Source organism: Hyla sarda, chromosome 6 (genome assembly GCF_029499605.1).
Source record: "Hyla sarda isolate aHylSar1 chromosome 6, aHylSar1.hap1, whole genome shotgun sequence".
Classification (NCBI taxonomy): domain Eukaryota; kingdom Metazoa; phylum Chordata; class Amphibia; order Anura; family Hylidae; genus Hyla; species Hyla sarda.
The window spans coordinates 14,631,199-14,650,233 of record NC_079194.1 but is presented as its reverse complement, the minus strand read 5'-3'; the positions used below and the strand labels follow the sequence as shown (position 1 = coordinate 14,650,233).

At 41.7% G+C, this 19,035-nt stretch overlaps 1 protein-coding gene across 1 annotated transcript in view; it reads left to right on the top strand.

The window, feature by feature from the left end:
* Positions 1–19,035, top strand: part of SH3GLB1 (SH3 domain containing GRB2 like, endophilin B1) — a gene marked incomplete in the record, with an annotated part of 74,287 nt that overhangs the window by 13,127 nt on the left and 42,125 nt on the right. Inside the window, 2 exon segments of the mRNA XM_056523215.1 lie at positions 3,819–3,947; positions 18,149–18,282. Coding sequence (XP_056379190.1) covers positions 3,819–3,947; positions 18,149–18,282 — 263 coding nt within the window.

The following is a 19,035-nucleotide window of genomic DNA, read 5'->3' as shown; positions in this document are numbered from 1 at the left end:
CTTGGAAAGACTGAAAATATTCCGATTGAGAAATAGTTTTTACGTTGATGAGGTGATGATGGGGGTTAAAGGGGTACTTTCCTGGAAAACATTTTATTTTATTTTTATTGTTTTAAATCAACTGGTGCCAGAAAGTTAAACAGATTTGTAAATTACTTCTATTAAAAAATCTTAACCCTTCCAGTACTTATCAGCTGCTGTTATGAACCACAGGAAGTTCTTTTCTTTTTGAATTTCCTTTCTGTCTGACCACAGGGCTCTCTGCTGACACCTCTGTCCATTTTAGGAGCTGTCCGGAGCAGGAGAGGTTTGCTATGGGGATTTTCTCTTACTCTGGACAGTTCCTGACATGGACAGCGGTGTCAGCAGAGAGCACTGTGGTCAGACAGAAAGAAAATTCAAAAAGAAAAGAACTTCCTGTGGATCATAACAGCAGCTGATAAGTACTGGAAGGGTTAAGATTTTTTTTTTATAGACTTAATTTACAAATCTGTTTAACTTTCTGGCACCAGTTTAAAAAAAATAAAAAAAATTCCAGTGGGGGTACCCCTTTTAAAGGATAGATTCACAGACAGACAAAAGTCCAGAACTTGATTGTTATATTTAGAGCACCGAGGCCTATGCTCAGATGCTACAGATTTATCATAGGGACACCTGAAGGGCATCTTGGGGAGGAAAAACTCCGGCCCCAGTGGTCGGACCCCCGCAATCGGAAACTTATCCTCCTAAGTTTCAGATGCCAGAGTTCTCCTTTTAATGGGATTGTGGACATGAAATGAGGGAGATGTGATATAGGGTAATGATGTGAACTGGGGGGATAGACTTAAAATAGGGGGGGGGGGGAATAGATGTAAAATAGGGGGGGTAGGAATTAAATGAGGAAGACTGAGCATGAAATTTCACTTTATCCTCTAGTATTTGATCGCGGGGGGTCTGACCACTGGTACCCCCCCCCCCCCCCGCGATCTCCTGTGCAGGGCCACGGCTTTGCCGCAGCTCTCCCATGCAGAAGGCGTGCCGACCGCAGCATGACCTTGTGGCCGACACTCCTCGTGTGTGTCTCTATGGGAGAGGCGGGGAGGCAGCGTTCATGCCTCCCCGCCTCTCCTATAGAACTGTATGGGGACGGGGCGGGGCGTAACCGTCGACTTCTCAGATCGACGTTACGCGCATTAACGCTCACACTGAGGGCTAATGTTGGGGCCCCATTTAGGAGATTGCCCCTGCGATCTCCCGTACGACACCCTCAGCTCTTTGCCGAAATAGCGCATTAAGGGGCCGGGTTTGTTTTCGACAGCAGCAGGAGGCACAATATGGGTCACCTGCGGATCCAGAGCGTAAAATATGCTGCGGATCCGTTACGTGTGACCCTGTCCTAAAAGGGGTACTCCACCCCAAAAATGTTATCCCCTATGCAAAGGATAGGAGATAAAAAGTCTGATAAGCGGGGGGTCTGGCTGTGGGGATCCCCTGCGATCTCCAGCCCTGCGCAGCGGCATTATGGTCTAAGAAGCCTTGGGCTTCAGTGAATGTGACATTACGCCACGCCCACTCCATTCATGTCTGTAGGAGGGGGCGTGGCGGCTGTGATCACCTGTCATCCGGCACGGAGCAGAGTTCACTCCGTGCACCGGATGACTGAGATGCCGCGGCGGGGGTCACCAGCAGGCACACTCCGTGATCAGACATGTCCTTTGGATAGGGAATAACATGTCTAGCAGTGGAGTACCCCTTTAAAGAAACCTCATAGTTAACCCTACAACTCACTGTACAATGCAACAGCAACAACTGACCTACTTACCCACCGCTCCCCATTCACTGCAGCTGTTATATCTTCTGGCAGGGGCCCAATGGTCAACCCCCTCCACTTACTTTTTATTCTCAGGACTGGCAGGGACTCACTGATCGGACCCCTCCACCTTTCAGTCTTAGGATTAGCGGGGGCCCCACTGGTCCAGGGGTGTGGAAATTTTATAAAAAAAACTACTTGTCCACGGGACTAAAATGGAGCAAAATCTACTTGTCCCTCATGACGATCCACTTGTCTGGGCCAATTTTCGCTTTTACGCTCTAATTTTTTCCTCCTCGCCCTATAATAGCCATAACTACCTACTATAATGACACCTTTTAATTTTTCAATAACATATTCTCTGAACCAAAAAAATATATATATTTGGGGAAGTGATATTGAAATAGTAAAAGATAATTTTGCAGATTTGGTGGTTTTCTTTTCTGCGCCATTTACCTTGTGGTCAGATAACATGTTAGTTTTATACTTTAAGCGCCTGATTACAGTAATTCTAGATTTTATCGTTTACGTCATGTTTTACTAATTCTGAAAGTTTTCAAATTTTTTAATTGCCATTTTTTAACCCCTGTAGCTTTATTTTTTTTTCCACATACCAGGCTGTATGAGGGCTCATGTTTTGCGCCATAATCTGTTTTTTGTATCGGTACCATTTTGGTATTGATCTGACTTTTTAATCGCTTTTTAACTTTTTTTTTGGGGATATTATAAAAATTGCAAATCTGCAGTTTGGTATTTTTTTACATTTACCGTACGGGATACATAATGTTATATTTTAATAGGTTGTATAATTACGCACAAAGCGATACCAAATATGTTTATTTTTATTATGTTTGCATGTTTTTATATAGGAAAAGGGGGTGATTTGAACTTTTAACATGGAAGGGGTTAATGCAGCGGTCTTCAAACTGTGGCCCTCCAGATGTTGCAAAACTACAACTCCCAGCATGCCCGGACAGCCAACGGCTGTCCTGGCATGCTGGGAATTGTAGTTTTGTAACATCTGGAGGGGCACAGTTTGAAGACCACTAGGTTAATGTGTCTTTCAAACTTTTATTAAAACTTTTTTTTTTTTTTTTTACACTTTATTAGATTTATAGGAGGAATCATTAGATTCCTCAGACAGATGAATAGATTCTATTGAACTCCATTGATCTGTGTGCTCTGTGATCCATTGATAGAGCCTGGTCCAGCCAAGATCTATCAATGACAGAGCCACGGGACAGCAGGAAGCAGACGTAAGTCCTCCGGCTACCTCCATAGTGGATCGCCCCCCCCAGCGATCGCGCTGCGGGGGGGGGGGGGGCGATCCACCCCACTAGCCCACCAGGGAGCATTCACGTCTCCCTTTAGACGCCACTGTCAGCTTTGACAGCGGCGATCTAAAGGGTTAATAGCCAGCTGCGGCGATCGCTGCATGCTGGCTATTAGCGGCGGCCCCCGGCTACTGAGAACAGCGGGGGCTGCAGAGTATGGAGCGGGCAGAAGTCCGGAGCCCGCTCCATACAGACTGCAGATCACCACCGCACTTGTCAGGTCTGGCCCTGCTTGCCCGAAGCCGGGCTAAGGGCCGGACAAATTCACCTGCCCGGCGCCCAAAACTGCTAGTCCCGGGCGTCGGGCGATAGGAATTCCACATCCCTGTGGTCAGACCCCTCCACTTTTCGATCTCAGAATTGGCGGAGGGGGGGGGGGAACCACCGGTTAAACCTCTCCTCCACTTACTCGTGGTTCTCAGGACTGCTGGCCCAGTGATCGGTCCCCTCCAAGCTTTATTAGCGCATCTAATATTACTTAGTTTCAGATTTATATCTTAATGTTCTTTTCAAGGCTTCATGATGTGTCTGCGTCTTTATAATAGTCGTAGTTCTTGTCTAACCTGTAGTTGGTAATTGCATTTTCATTGTCCATTAATGTCTTTTCCAGACACAACATAAGGTCTTCTCAGGTCTCTGCGCTTCCATCTTGTCACTCTGTCAACTTGTGGTTCTTTCTTCTTTGTTTTTTTCAGACGCCAGGATAGAAGAATTTGTCTATGAGAAACTTGACAGAAAAGCCCCGAGTCGCCTGAATAACCAGGAGCAGCTGTCGCAGTACATGATGGATGCGGGAAATGAGTTTGGTCCAGGAACAGCATACGGTGAGTGTCTGCGATAAGCTGGAGCAGTGAGCCGAGTCCCACACAGCGGATGTTACTTCGCACATTGGGATTCCCGGTCATTAGAAAACACTGTTTTATTACATTGAAGCTGTTTTGTAATTCTTGTATTGTCTGTATAGATCGGGTCATATTGGAGGTATACACTTCCTTCCTGTATAGATTAGGTCATATTGGAGGTATACACTTCCTTCCTGTATTGTCTGTATAGGTCCGGTCATATTGGAGGTATACACTTCCTTCCTGTATAGATTAGGTCATATTGGAGGTATACACTTCCTTCCTGTATTGTCTGTATAGATCTGGTCATATTGGAGGTATACACTTCCTTCCTGTAGAGGTCCGGTCATATTGGAGGTATACACTTCCTTCCTGTATTGTCTGTATAGATCCTGTCATATTGGAGGTATACACTTCCTTCCTGTATTGTCTGTATAGGTCCAGTCATATTGGAGGTATACACTTCCTTCCTGTATAGATTAGGTCATATTGGAGGTATACACTTCCTTCCTGTATTGTCTGTATAGATCCGGTCATATTGGAGGTATACACTTCCTTTCTGTATTGTCTGTATAGATCCGGTCATATTGGAGGTATACACTTCCTTCCTGTATTGTCTGTATAGATCCTGTCATATTGGAGGTATACACTTCCTTCCTGTATAGATCCGGTCATATTGGAGGTATACACTTCCTTCCTGTATAGATTAGGTCATATTGGAGGTATACACTTCCTTCCTGTATAGATTAGGTCATATTGGAGGTATACACTTCCTTCCTGTATTGTCTGTATAGATCCGGTCATATTGGAGGTATACACTTCCTTCCTGTATAGATTAGGTCATATTGGAGGTATACACTTCCTTCCTGTATTGTCTGTATAGATCTGGTCATATTGGAGGTATACACTTCCTTCCTGTATAGATCTGGTCATATTGGAGGTATACACTTCCTTCCTGTATTGTCTGTATAGATCTGGTCATATTGGAGGTATACACTTCCTTCCTGTATTGTCTGTATAGATCCGGTCATATTGGAGGTATACACTTCCTTCCTGTATAGATCCGGTCATATTGGAGGTATACACTTCCTTCCTGTATTGTCTGTATAGATCCGGTCATATTGGTGATATACACTTCCTTCCTGTATAGATCCGGTCATATTAGTGGTATTCACTTCCTTTCTGTATTGTCTGTATAGATCCGGTCATATTGGAGGTATACACTTCCTTCCTGTATTGTCTGTATAGATCCGGTCATATTGGTGATATACACTTCCTTCCTGTATATATCCGGTCATATTAGTGGTATTCACTTCCTTTCTGTATTGTCTGTATAGATCCGGTCATATTGGAGGTATACACTTCCTTCCTGTATTGTCTGTATAGGTCCGGTCATATTGGAGGTATACACTTCCTTCCTGTATTGTCTGTATAGATCAGTCATATTGGAGGTATACACTTCCTTTCTGTATTGTCTGTATAGATCGGTCATATTGGAGGTATACACTTCCTTCCTGTATTGTCTGTATAGATCCGGTCATATTGGAGGTATACACTTCCTTCCTGTATTGTCTGTATAGATCCGGTCATATTGGAGGTATACACTTCCTTCCTGTATAGATCCGGTCATATTGGAGGTATACACTTCCTTCCTGTATTGTCTATATATAGATCCGGTCATATTGGCTGTATACACTTCCTTCCTGTATAGATCTGGTCATATTGGAGGTATACACTTCCTTCCTGTATAGATCCGGTCATATTGGCTGTATACACTTCCTTCCTGTATAGATCCGGTCATATTGGAGGTATACACTTCCTTTCTGTATTGTCTGTATAGATCGGTCATATTGGCGGTATACACTTCCTTCCTGTATAGATCCGGTCACATTGGAGGTATACACTTCCTTCCTGTATTGTCTGTATAGATCAGTCATATTGGAGGTATACACTTCCTTCCTGTATTGTCTGTATAGATCTGGTCATATTGGAGGTATACACTTCCTTCCTGTATTGTCTGTATAGATCAGTCATATTGGAGGTATACACTTCCTTCCTGTATTGTCTGTATAGATCTGGTCATATTGGAGGTATACACTTCCTTCCTGTATTGTCTGTATAGATCCGGTCATATTGGAGGTATACACTTCCTTCCTGTATTGTCTATATATAGATCCGGTCATATTGGCTGTATACACTTCCTTCCTGTATAGATCTGGTCATATTGGAGGTATACACTTCCTTCCTGTATAGATCCGGTCATATTGGCTGTATACACTTCCTTCCTGTATAGATCCGGTCATATTGGAGGTATACACTTCCTTCCTGTATAGATTAGGTCATATTGGAGGTATATACCTCCTTCCTGTATAGATCCGGTCATATTGAAGGTATACACTTCCTTCCTGTATTGTCTGTATAGGTCCGGTCATATTGGAGGTATACACTTCCTTCCTGTATTGTCTGTATAGATTAGGTCATATTGGAGGTATACACTTCCTTCCTGTATTGTCTGTATAGATCTGCTCATATTGGAGATATACACTTCCTTCCTGTATAGATCCGGTCATGTTGGAGGTATACACTTCCTTCCTGTATAGATCCGGTCATATTGGAGGTATACACTTCCTTCCTGTATAGATCCGGTCATATTAGTGGTATACACTTCCTTTCTGTATTGTCTGTATAGATCCGGTCATATTGGAGGTATACACTTCCTTCCTGTATAGATCCGGTCATATTGGCGGTATACACTTCCTTCCTGTATAGATCCGGTCATATTGGAGGTATACACTTCCTTCCTGTATTGTCTGTATAGATCGGTCATATTGGAGGTATACACTTCCTTCCTGTATAGATCCTGTCATATTGGAGGTATACACTTCCTCCCTGTATAGATCCGGTCATATTGGCGGTATACACTTCCTTCCTGTATAGATCCGGTCATATTGGCGGTATACACTTCCTTCCTGTATAGATCCGGTCATGTTGGAGGTATACACTTCCTTCCTGTATAGATCCGGTCATGTTGGAGGTATACACTTCCTTCCTGTATAGATCCGGTCATATTGGAGGTATACACTTCCTTCCTGTATAGATCTGGTCATATTGAAGGTATACACTTCCTTCCTGTATTGTCTGTATAGATCCGGTCATATTGGAGGTATACACTTCCTTCCTGTATTGTCTGTATAGATCGGTCATATTGGAGGTATACACTTCCTTCCTGTATAGATCCGGTCATATTGAAGGTATACTCTTCCTTCCTGTATTGTCTATATATAGATCCGGTCATATTGGCGGTATACACTTCCTTCCTGTATAGATCCGGTCATATTGGAGGTATACACTTCCTTTCTGTATTGTCTGTATAGATCGGTCATATTGGAGGTATACACTTCCTTCCTCTATAGATCCGGTCATATTGGAGGTATACACTTCCTTTCTGTATTGTCTGTATAGATCGGTCATATTGGAGGTATACACTTCCTTCCTCTATAGATCCGGTCATATTGGAGGTATACACTTCCTTTCTGTATAGATCCGGTCATATTGGAGGTATACACTTCCTTTCTGTATTGTCTGTATAGATCCGGTCATATTGGAGGTATACACTTCCTTCCTGTATTGTCTGTATAGATCCGGTCATATTGGAGGTATACACTTCCTTCCTCTATAGATCCGGTCATATTGGAGGTATACACTTCCTTTCTGTATTGTCTGTTTAGATCCGGTCATATTGGAGGTATACACTTCCTTCCTGTATTGTCTGTATACATCAGTCATATTGGAGGTATACACTTCCTTTCTGTATTGTCTGTATAGATCGGTCATATTGGAGATATACACTTCCTTCCTGTATAGATCTGGTCATATTGGAGGTATACACTTCCTTTCTGTATTGTCTGTATAGATCTGGTCATATTGGAGGTATACACTTCCTTCCTGTATAGATCCGGTCATATTGGAGGTATACACTTCCTTCCTGTATTGTCTGTATAGATCAGTCATATTGGAGGTATACACTTCCTTTCTGTATTGTCTGTATAGATCGGTCATATTGGAGATATACACTTCCTTCCTGTATTGTCTGTATAGATCTGGTCATATTGGAGGTATACACTTCCTTCCTGTATAGATCCGGTCATATTGGAGGTGTACACTTCCTTCCTGTATTGTCTGTATAGATCCGGTCATATTGGAGGTATACACTTCCTTCCTGTATAGGTCCGGTCATATTGGAGGTATACACTTCCTTCCTGTATTGTCTATATATAGATCCGGTCATATTGGCTGTATACACTTCCTTCCTGTATAGATCTGGTCATATTGGAGGTATACACTTCCTTCCTGTATAGATCCGGTCATATTGGCGGTATACACTTCCTTCCTGTATTGTCTGTATAGATCTGCTCATATTGGAGGTATACACTTCCTTCCTGTATAGATCCGGTCATATTGGCTGTATACACTTCCTTCCTGTATAGATCCGGTCATATTGGAGGTATACACTTCCTTCCTGTATTGTCTGTATAGATCTGCTCATATTGGAGGTATACACTTCCTTCCTGTATAGATCTGGTCATATTGGCTGTATACACTTCCTTCCTGTATAGATCCGGTCATATTGGAGGTATACACTTCCTTCCTGTATAGATTAGGTCATATTGGAGGTATATACCTCCTTCCTGTATAGATCCGGTCATATTGAAGGTATACACTTCCTTCCTGTATTGTCTGTATAGATCTGCTCATATTGGAGGTATACACTTCCTTCCTGTATAGATCCGGTCATATTGGAGGTATACACTTCCTTCCTGTATTGTCTGTATAGATCCGGTCATATTGGAGGTATACACTTCCTTCCTGTATTGTCTGTATAGGTCCGGTCATATTGGAGGTATACACTTCCTTCCTGTATTGTCTGTATAGGTCCGGTCATATTGGAGGTATACACTTCCTTCCTGTATAGAGCCGGTCATATTGGAGGTATACACTTCCTTTCTGTATTGTCTGTATAGATCTGGTCATATTGGAGGTATACACTTCCTTCCTGTATAGATCCGGTCATATTAGTGGTATACACTTCCTTTCTGTATTGTCTGTATAGATCCGGTCATATTGGAGATATACACTTCCTTTCTGTATTGTCTGTATAGATCTGCTCATATTGGCGGTATACACTTCCTTCCTGTATAGATCTGGTCATATTGGCGGTATACACTTCCTTCCTGTATAGATCCGGTCATATTGGCGGTATACACTTCCTTCCTGTATAGATCCGGTCATATTGGAGGTATACACTTCCTTCCTGTATAGATCCGGTCATATTGGAGGTATACACTTGCTTTCTGTATTGTCTGTATAGATCTGGTCATATTGGAGGTATACACTTCCTTCCTGTATAGATCCAGTCATATTGGAGGTATACACTTCCTTCCTATATAGATCGGTCATATTGGAGGTATACACTTCCTTCCTGTATTGTCTGTATAGATCGGTCATATTGGAGGTATACACTTCCTTCCTGTATAGATCCTGTCATATTGGAGGTATACACTTCCTCCCTGTATAGATCCGGTCATATTGGCGGTATACACTTCCTTCCTGTATAGGTCCGGTCATATTGGCGGTATACACTTCCTTCCTGTATAGATCCGGTCATGTTGGAGGTATACACTTCCTTCCTGTATAGATCCGGTCATGTTGGAGGTATACACTTCCTTCCTGTATAGATCCGGTCATATTGGAGGTATACACTTCCTTCCTATATAGATCGGTCATATTGGAGGTATACACTTCCTTCCTGTATTGTCTGTATAGATCGGTCATATTGGAGGTATACACTTTCTTCCTGTATAGATCCGGTCATATTGGAGGTATACTCTTCCTTCCTGTATTGTCTATATATAGATCCGGTCATATTGGCTGTATACACTTCCTTCCTGTATAGATCCGGTCATATGGGCGGTATACACTTCCTTCCTGTATAGATCCGGTCATATTGGAGGTATACTCTTCCTTCCTGTATTGTCTATATATAGATCCGGTCATATTGGAGGTATACACTTCCTTCCTCTATAGATCCGGTCATATTGGAGGTATACACTTCCTTTCTGTATTGTCTGTATAGATCGGTCATATTGGAGGTATGCACTTCCTTCCTGTATAGATCCGGTCATATTGTAGGTATACACTTCCTTCCTGTATTGTCTGTATAGATCGGTCATGTTGGAGGTATACACTTCCTTCCTGTATTATCTGTATAGATCGGTCATATTGGAGGTATACACTTCCTTCCTGTATTGTCTGTATAGATCCGGTCATATTGGATGTATACACTTCCTTCCTGTATAGATCCGGTCATATTGTAGGTATACACTTCCTTCCTGTATTGTCTGTATAGATCGGTCATGTTGGAGGTATACACTTCCTTCCTGTATTATCTGTATAGATCGGTCATATTGGAGGTATACACTTCCTTCCTGTATAGATCCGGTCATATTGGAGGTATACACTTCCTTCCTGTATTGTCTATATATAGATCCGGTCATATTGGAGGTATACACTTCCTTCCTGTATAGATCCGGTCATATTGGAGGTATACACTTCCTTCTTGTATTGTCTGTATAGATCCGGTCATATTGGAGGTATACACTTCCTTCCTGTATAGATCCGGTCATATTGGAGGTATACACTTCCTTTCTGTATTGTCTGTATAGATCCGGTCATATTGGAGGTATACACTTCCTTCCTGTATTGTCTGTATAGATCCGGTCATATTGGAGGTATACACTTCCTTTCTGTATTGTCTGTATAGATCCGGTCATGTTGGAGGTATACACTTCCTTCCTGTATAGATCCGGTCATATTGGAGGTATACACTTCCTTCCTATATAGATCGGTCATATTGGAGGTATACACTTCCTTCCTATATAGATCGGTCATATTGGAGGTATACACTTCCTTCCTGTATTGTCTGTATAGATCCGGTCATATTGGAGGTATACACTTCCTTCCTGTATAGATCCGGTCATATTGGAGGTATACACTTCCTTCCTGTATAGATCTGGTCATATTGGAGGTATACACTTCCTTCCTGTATTGTCTGTATAGATCCGGTCATATTGGAGGTATACACTTCCTTCCTGTATTGTCTGTATAGATCCGGTCATATTGGATGTATACACTTCCTTCCTGTATAGATTAGGTCATATTGGAGGTATACACTTCCTTCCTGTATAGATCCGGTCATATTGGAGGTATACACTTCCTTCCTGTATTGTCTGTATAGATCCGGTCATATTGGAAGTATACACTTCCTTCCTGTATAGATCCGGTCATATTGGAGATATACACTTCCTTCCTGTATAGATCCGGTCATGTTGGAGGTATACACTTCCTTCCTGTATAGATCCGGTCATGTTGGAGGTATACACTTCCTTCCTGTATAGATCCGGTCATATTGGAGGTATAAACTTCCTTCCTATATAGATCGGTCATATTGGAGGTATACACTTCCTTCCTGTATTGTCTGTATAGATCGGTCATATTGGAGGTATACACTTTCTTCCTGTATAGATCCGGTCATATTGGAGGTATACTCTTCCTTCCTGTATTGTCTATATATAGATCCGGTCATATTGGCTGTATACACTTCCTTCCTGTATAGATCCGGTCATATTGGCGGTATACACTTCCTTCCTGTATAGATCCGGTCATATTGGAGGTATACTCTTCCTTCCTGTATTGTCTATATATAGATCCGGTCATATTGGCTGTATACACTTCCTTCCTGTATAGATCCGGTCATATTGGAGGTATACACTTCCTTCCTCTATAGATCCGGTCATATTGGAGGTATACACTTCCTTTCTGTATTGTCTGTATAGATCCGGTCATGTTGGAGGTAGACACTTCCTTCCTGTATAGATCCGGTCATATTGGAGGTATACACTTCCTTCCTATATAGATCGGTCATATTGGAGGTATACACTTCCTTCCTATATAGATCGGTCATATTGGAGGTATACACTTCCTTCCTGTATTGTCTGTATAGATCCGGTCATATTGGAGGTATACACTTCCTTCCTGTATAGATCCGGTCATATTGGAGGTATACACTTCCTTCCTGTATAGATCTGGTCATATTGGAGGTATACACTTCCTTCCTGTATTGTCTGTATAGATCCGGTCATATTGGAGGTATACACTTCCTTCCTGTATTGTCTGTATAGATCCGGTCATATTGGAGGTATACACTTCCTTCCTGTATAGATTAGATCATATTGGAGGTATACACTTCCTTCCTGTATAGATCCGGTCATATTGGAGGTATACACTTCCTTCCTGTATTGTCTGTATAGATCCGGTCATATTGGAGGTATACACTTCCTTCCTGTATAGATTAGGTCATATTGGAGGTATACACTTCCTTCCTGTATAGATCCGGTCATATTGGAGGTATACACTTCCTTCCTGTATAGATCCGGTCATATTGGAGGTATACACTTCCTTCCTGTATTGTCTGTATAGATCGGTCATATTGGAGGTATACACTTCCTTCCTGTATTGTCTGTATAGATCTGGTCATATTGGAGGTATACACTTCCTTCCTGTATTGTCTGTATAGATCTGGTCATATTGGAGGTATACACTTCCTTCCTGTATTGTCTGTATAGATCTGGTCATATTGGAGGTATACACTTCCTTCCTGTATAGATCTGGTCATATTGGAGGTATACACTTCCTTCCTGTATTGTCTGTATAGATCCGGTCATATTGGAGGTATACACTTCCTTCCTGTATTGTCTGTATAGATCTGGTCATATTGGAGGTATACACTTCCTTCCTGTATAGATTAGGTCATATTGGAGGTATACACTTCCTTCCTGTATTGTCTGTATAGATCTGGTCATATTGGAGGTATACACTTCCTTCCTGTATAGATCTGGTCATATTGGAGGTATACACTTCCTTCCTGTATTGTCTGTATAGATCTGGTCATATTGGAGGTATACACTTCCTTCCTGTATTGTCTGTATAGATCTGGTCATATTGGAGGTATACACTTCCTTCCTGTATTGTCTATAAGGTTCGGCCATATTGGCGGCACATACTGGTCAGAGAAACATTATTGGTCTTTGCAGCCCCCAGGAAGTAATGTAATACCCACCTCCACCAGAGACCATAGGAGCTGTATATAGAGCCTTATCTGTGCAAACAGCTTAAAGTGGACCTGTCACAGGAATACAGGGCTTTTTGGCTGAGTGGGCTCTCACTTCGGTTGGCTGTCCGATCATGCTGGAAGTTGTTGTTTTGCAACAGCTGGAGGCACACTGGTTGGAAAAGATTATCTTAAAGAAACACTCTGGTAGCCTGGATCTAGCTAGCTTTTATCTTAAACCAGTGTTTCCCAACCAGTGTGCTTCCAGCTGTTGCAAAACTACAACTCCCAGCATGCCCGAACAGCCAAAGGCTGTCCGGGTATGCTGGTAATTGTAGTTTTGCAACAGCTGGAGGCACCCTGGTTGGGAAACACTGGTGTATTGAGCTATGGCTGTGCAGGTGCAATGTATGTACTACCCTGGGCCCTGTCAGCTCCCTGCGGCTATTTCTGTCTCTTATATGTCAGAACTTGCTTTATCGTTGTTAGGTATTTGCTTTCATTTTTTTTTCTCATTTTGATTGACATTTTAGGGCTTTTGGAACCAGTGACTAGCTCTTTAGAGTTACAGGCCGGCATTTATCATTGTAGGTGTAAGGGAAGCATTTATCATTGTAGGCGTAAGTCAAGCATTTATCATTGTAGGTGTAAGTCAAGCATTTATCATTGTAGGTGTAAGTCAAGCATTTATCATTGTAGGTGTAAGTCAAGCATTTATCATTGTAGGTGTAAGTGAAGCATTTTTCCTCACCTTTTTTGTGTTCTGTAATGTGTAGGAGCGCCAAATGTATTGAATGGCCGTTGAGTATTTCATAAATTTTGTGCAGGTCACATTTTCTGAAATGTCTCTTCACATACACCAAAAAGCTGAGCTAAGTCTGGGCTGGTGTATTTTTAGAGACTTTTTTCCAGTGGCTTTGCGCCTTTTTTACGCCTTTTCACAAAAAGGTTCAGTTCATAAAACCCTTCCATATCACGTGCATTGGCAAAATCAGTGGATTACAACTCAAAATCAGAAGAAATTTGTAAAATAAAAGGCGCAAATAAAACCTGCTTACACCGTTTCTAGACACAAAAAACTGTAACGACAATGATAAATGTCGGCAACAGTCTCTAGTTACAATAGACAGTGAAACCTCTCCAAAAGTATCATCCCTTTCAGACTTTCTGGCACCAGTTGATAGAAAAAAAAAAAATATATATATATATATTTCCAGTGTACCGTGTTTTACAGATTACCCTTTTTAAAATGACATGTTTGCATATCCCTTCTTGGGCAGGTGAAAACCCCCATTCATTTCAATGGCCTGTATGTAGTCATGTAGTGGTTACATTCGGGTTATTTTCCGTACGTATGCAATCATTGTCTAGGACTATAAACTGCTGGAAACCGGCTTCTCAAGAGTCAGAAAATGACCTGAACATAGTCGCTACCTGACTACACTCCCAACATTGAAATGAATGGGCCTGTGCCTGTCAGAGCATGGATACATCTTTATGTCATTCTGACGTGTCCTGCCTCAGAGGCACAAATTGTGATGGTGATCAGGGCCTTGCCCAGACCGGATTTTCTGTGACAGGTTCTCGGTTCCTCATTTATCATGCATTCTTTGAGGGTTTACTGTGTGTTCATCTTACAGTGTTTGGCCCAGAACAAGTTAATATTGTAATTGTACAAAAGTGGTCTCAAACTGTGGCCCTCCAGATGTTGCAAAACTTAAACTCCCAGCATGCCCGGACAGCCATTGGCTGCTTCTGGCAGAATGTTGGGGCCCTGTTCAGGAGATCAGGGCCACAGCGGTGGTCCCAGTGGTCAGGACCCCCCCCCCCCCCTTGCAATCTATAACTTTTTCCATATCCTTTGGATAGGGGATATTTTTTTTTATTGCACTAATCCTTTAAAGGGGTATTCCAGGAAAAAACTTTTATTTATATATATATATATATATATATATATATATATATATATATATATATATATAATATTGTAAAAATCAACTGGCTACAGGAAGTTAAACATATTTGTAAATTACTTCTATTAAAAAATCTTAATCCTTTCAGTACTTATGAGCTTCTGAAGTTAAGGTTGTTCACGTGTCTCGGGAACCACCCAGTTTAGAAGAGGTTTGCTATGGGGATTTGCTTCTAAACTGGGCGGTTCCCGAGACATCAGAGTGCACTTAGACAGAAAAGAACAACCTTAACTTCAGAAGCTCATAAGTTCTGAAAGGATTAAGATTTTTTTAATAGAAGTAATTTACAAATCTGTTTAACTTTCTGGAGCCAGTTGAGCTAGATAGATGGAGATAGAGAGATAGATAGATATATTTCCTGGAATACCCCTTTAAGCTATATATGTGTACTTAAAGGGGTGAGAACTTTTTTTTTTTTTTTTAAATCAACTGTAGAAAGAAAGTTATACAGATTTGAAAACTACTTCTATTTAAAAATCCTTCCAGTACTTATCAGCTGCTGTATGCTCCAGAGGAAGTTATGTAGTTCTTTTCAGTCTGACCACAGTGCTCTCTGCTGACACCTCTGTCCGTGTCAGGAACTGTCCAGGGTAGGGGCAAATCCCCATAGCAAACCTCTCCTGCTCTGGACAGTTCCTGACATGGACAGAGGTGGCAGCAGAGAGCACTGTGGTCAGACAGAAAGGAAATGTAAAAAGAAGAGAACTTCCTGTGGAGCATACAGCAGCTGATAAGTATTGGAAGGATTAACATTTTTAAATAGAAGTAATTTACAAATCTGTTTAACTTTCTGGCACCAGTTTATTTAAATTAAAAAAAAAAGTTTTCCAGTGGAGTACCCCTTTAAATTATTGCAAAACTATCACTCCCAGTATGCCCGGAGTGGTTTTGCAACAGCTGGAGGGACACTTGTTAGGACAAACTTTTGCAGACTGTAGCCTTGTGCATATATTGACATTATGTAAATCGGTCAGACTGGAAAGAACTACACAACCTCCACTGGAGCATACAGCAGCTAAGTACTGGAAGGATTAAGATTTTTAAATAGAAGTAATTTACAAACTTTCTGGCACCATTGACTTTAAAAATTAATAAATAAATAAATAAATAAATTCCACCGGAGTACCCCTTTAAAAAAATGTGAAATGCAGAATAATTACAGGGTGAGCCAGATGGTTGTCATTATGTGTAGTCATAGGACAATTCTTGTTTTTGATTTATGTACAAAATAAGTAATTAAAGGAGTACTCCGGTGAAAAACGTATTTATTTTATTTTTTAAATGAGCTGGTGCCAGAAAGTTAAACAGATCTGTAAATGACTTCTATTAAAAAAAAATCTTTACCTTTCCAGTACTTATTAGCAGCTGTATACTACAGAGGAAACTGTTCTTTTTGAATATATTTTTTGTTTTCTCCACAGTGCTCACTGCTGACATCTGTCCCTTTCAGGAACTATCCAGAGCAGCATAGGTTTGCTATGGCGCAGTGTAACCCCCGTAGAATGCGCAGTGTAACCCCCGTAGAACGCGCAGTGTAACCGCCCGTAGAACGCGCAATGTCTTAAAGCATACCTATCATATCACAGAACATAATAATGCTTCTATAGGTTACTCACTAGATCATGCAAATTCTTTACTTGTCTTTTTATGTGTCTGACTTCTGTATTTGGGTCACAAATCTGTTGTGCTGCTTACTCATTCTGACATACACTGCTTTGGAAGGGGTGTGTCTGGGATAAGCACTGAGCCCGCCCTCATTCACCATGCATTCACTTCCTCCCTTAGTCTGCTGTGCTGTGTCTTTTCATCCAATCACCGCAGGCTGCTCTGTAACCCTCTCCTCTTTGTTTTCATGCTGCAGTCTGATAGGACAGGAGTGAGTACAGAGGAGTGCTTGTCCCGCCCTCACTTCCTGGACTTTGTCCTGACCTTTGCTGCTGCTGGGACAAAGATGACGCTGCAGCTGGACAGGATTATGTTCTGGGTGGTATGGGGACCCCTAGTGGCCTTTTAATAAGCCATGATTTTTTTTTTTTTTTTTTTTAATGAGCCTCCGGGATTAAACCTGGAGCGATCTCTATTTTATGAAATGTCTGTTTATTTCTCTTTACATTTTACTATTTATATTTTAAAATAAATGCAGTTTTCATTCTGGCCACTAGGCATAATAAGTAGAGATGAGCGAATTTACAGTAAATTCGATTTGTCACGAACTGCTCAGCTCGGCGGTTGATGACTTTTCCTGCATAAATTAGTTCAGCTTTCCGGTGCTCCGGTGGGCTGGAAAAGGTGGATACAGTCCTAGGAAAGTGTCTCCTAGGACTGTATCCACCTTTTCCAGCCCAGGGGAGCACCTGAAAGCTGAACTAATTTATGCAGGAAAAGTCAGCAACCGCCGAGCCGAGAAGTTCGTGACGAATCGAATTTACTGTAAATTCGCTCATCTCTAATAATAAGCTAAAACTTCCTGTTGTGACACCAGTAGACACTAGTGTTTCCCAACCAGGGTGCCACCAGCTGTTGCAAAACTACAACTCCCATCATGCCCTGACAGCCAGATCTTTCCTGGTCACCCTACCTTGGCTTGGTATCAAGAGGTCCACACATTTACACTTCCTAATACGCAGTTGTGCAGGACTGACCGGCATCATCAAGGCTTTGAGTATATTTAGTACTTTATAAAGTTCCATTACCTTGTTACACAGGTGACAGTTCTTTTCTGCTCCCCATGGCTCAGTTTATCGCCTTCTCAATGCATCCGCGTGAGAACGAACAAACTCATTAACTATTTATACACAGACACAAAATGCAATTTCAAGAGTGTGTTGCGGGATATTAACCTGTTAATCTCCTATTTAACCTGTTTGTGTCAGTTCGTGTCTTCAACAAGGCCAAACATTCAAGGGTATGTAAACTTTTGAACACGCCCAGCCCAGCTTATTTTGTATACGTTCTTTTCTATAAAGGGCCCCTGGATACTGACATTACATTCATTTTTCGATTCTTGATGATCTGATGGTGACGCAGTTTTCTTTGTGTTTCAGGAAATGCTCTGGTCAAATGCGGGGAAACCCAGAAGCGAATAGGATTGGCTCACCGAGAACTTGTACAGACTGGAGCCATTAATTTTCTCACTCCCTTGAGGAATTTTATAGAAGGAGATTATAAAACAATATCTGTAAGTATAAAACACAGGCCCGGACCTTTCTGGCTGTGCAGAGAAGCGGAGGATGATGATGATCTTGTCGCGTTCTCTGTACGGTGACTAACACCTTATTCCGGTTCAACAAGTTCTTAAAGCAAAGGATGAGATGAGTCTCAGGGAAAAATCTCCGTAAAAGCGAGTGACTAGCAGGACACTTGAATATTAGGTCTCGTTTTTGTGTCATAAGCCTCTAAACCAGTGTTCCCCATCCAGTGTGCCTCCAGCTGTGGCAAAACTACAACATCTGCTTGGGAAACACTGTTCTAGTGGTTGGACACCTGCCAGTCACATGTTTTATCTGCAGGATTGAGGATAAGTGCCCTTGGTGGGGAAAAGCCCTTTAGTGGAGCATATGCCAGATTGTGTTGTGACAAATCCCGTTGGACCAAGAATGGTTTTCTAGTGATAGACGGCATTTAACCCCTTTTGAACTCAGGGTTTTTCCGTTTTTGCACTTTCGTTTTTTCCTCCTTACCTTTAAAAAAATCATAATTCTTAAAATTTTGCACCTAAAAATCCATATGATGGCTTATTTGTTGCGCCACCAATTCTACTTTGTAATGACATCATTTTACCGAAAAATCTACGGCAAAATGGAAAAAAAATCATTATGTGGCAAAATTGAAGAAAAAACGCCATTTTGTAACTTTTGGCGGCTTCCGTTTCTACGCAGTACATTCAGTAATACCGTATTTTTCGCCGTAAAAGACGCACTTTTTCTTCCCC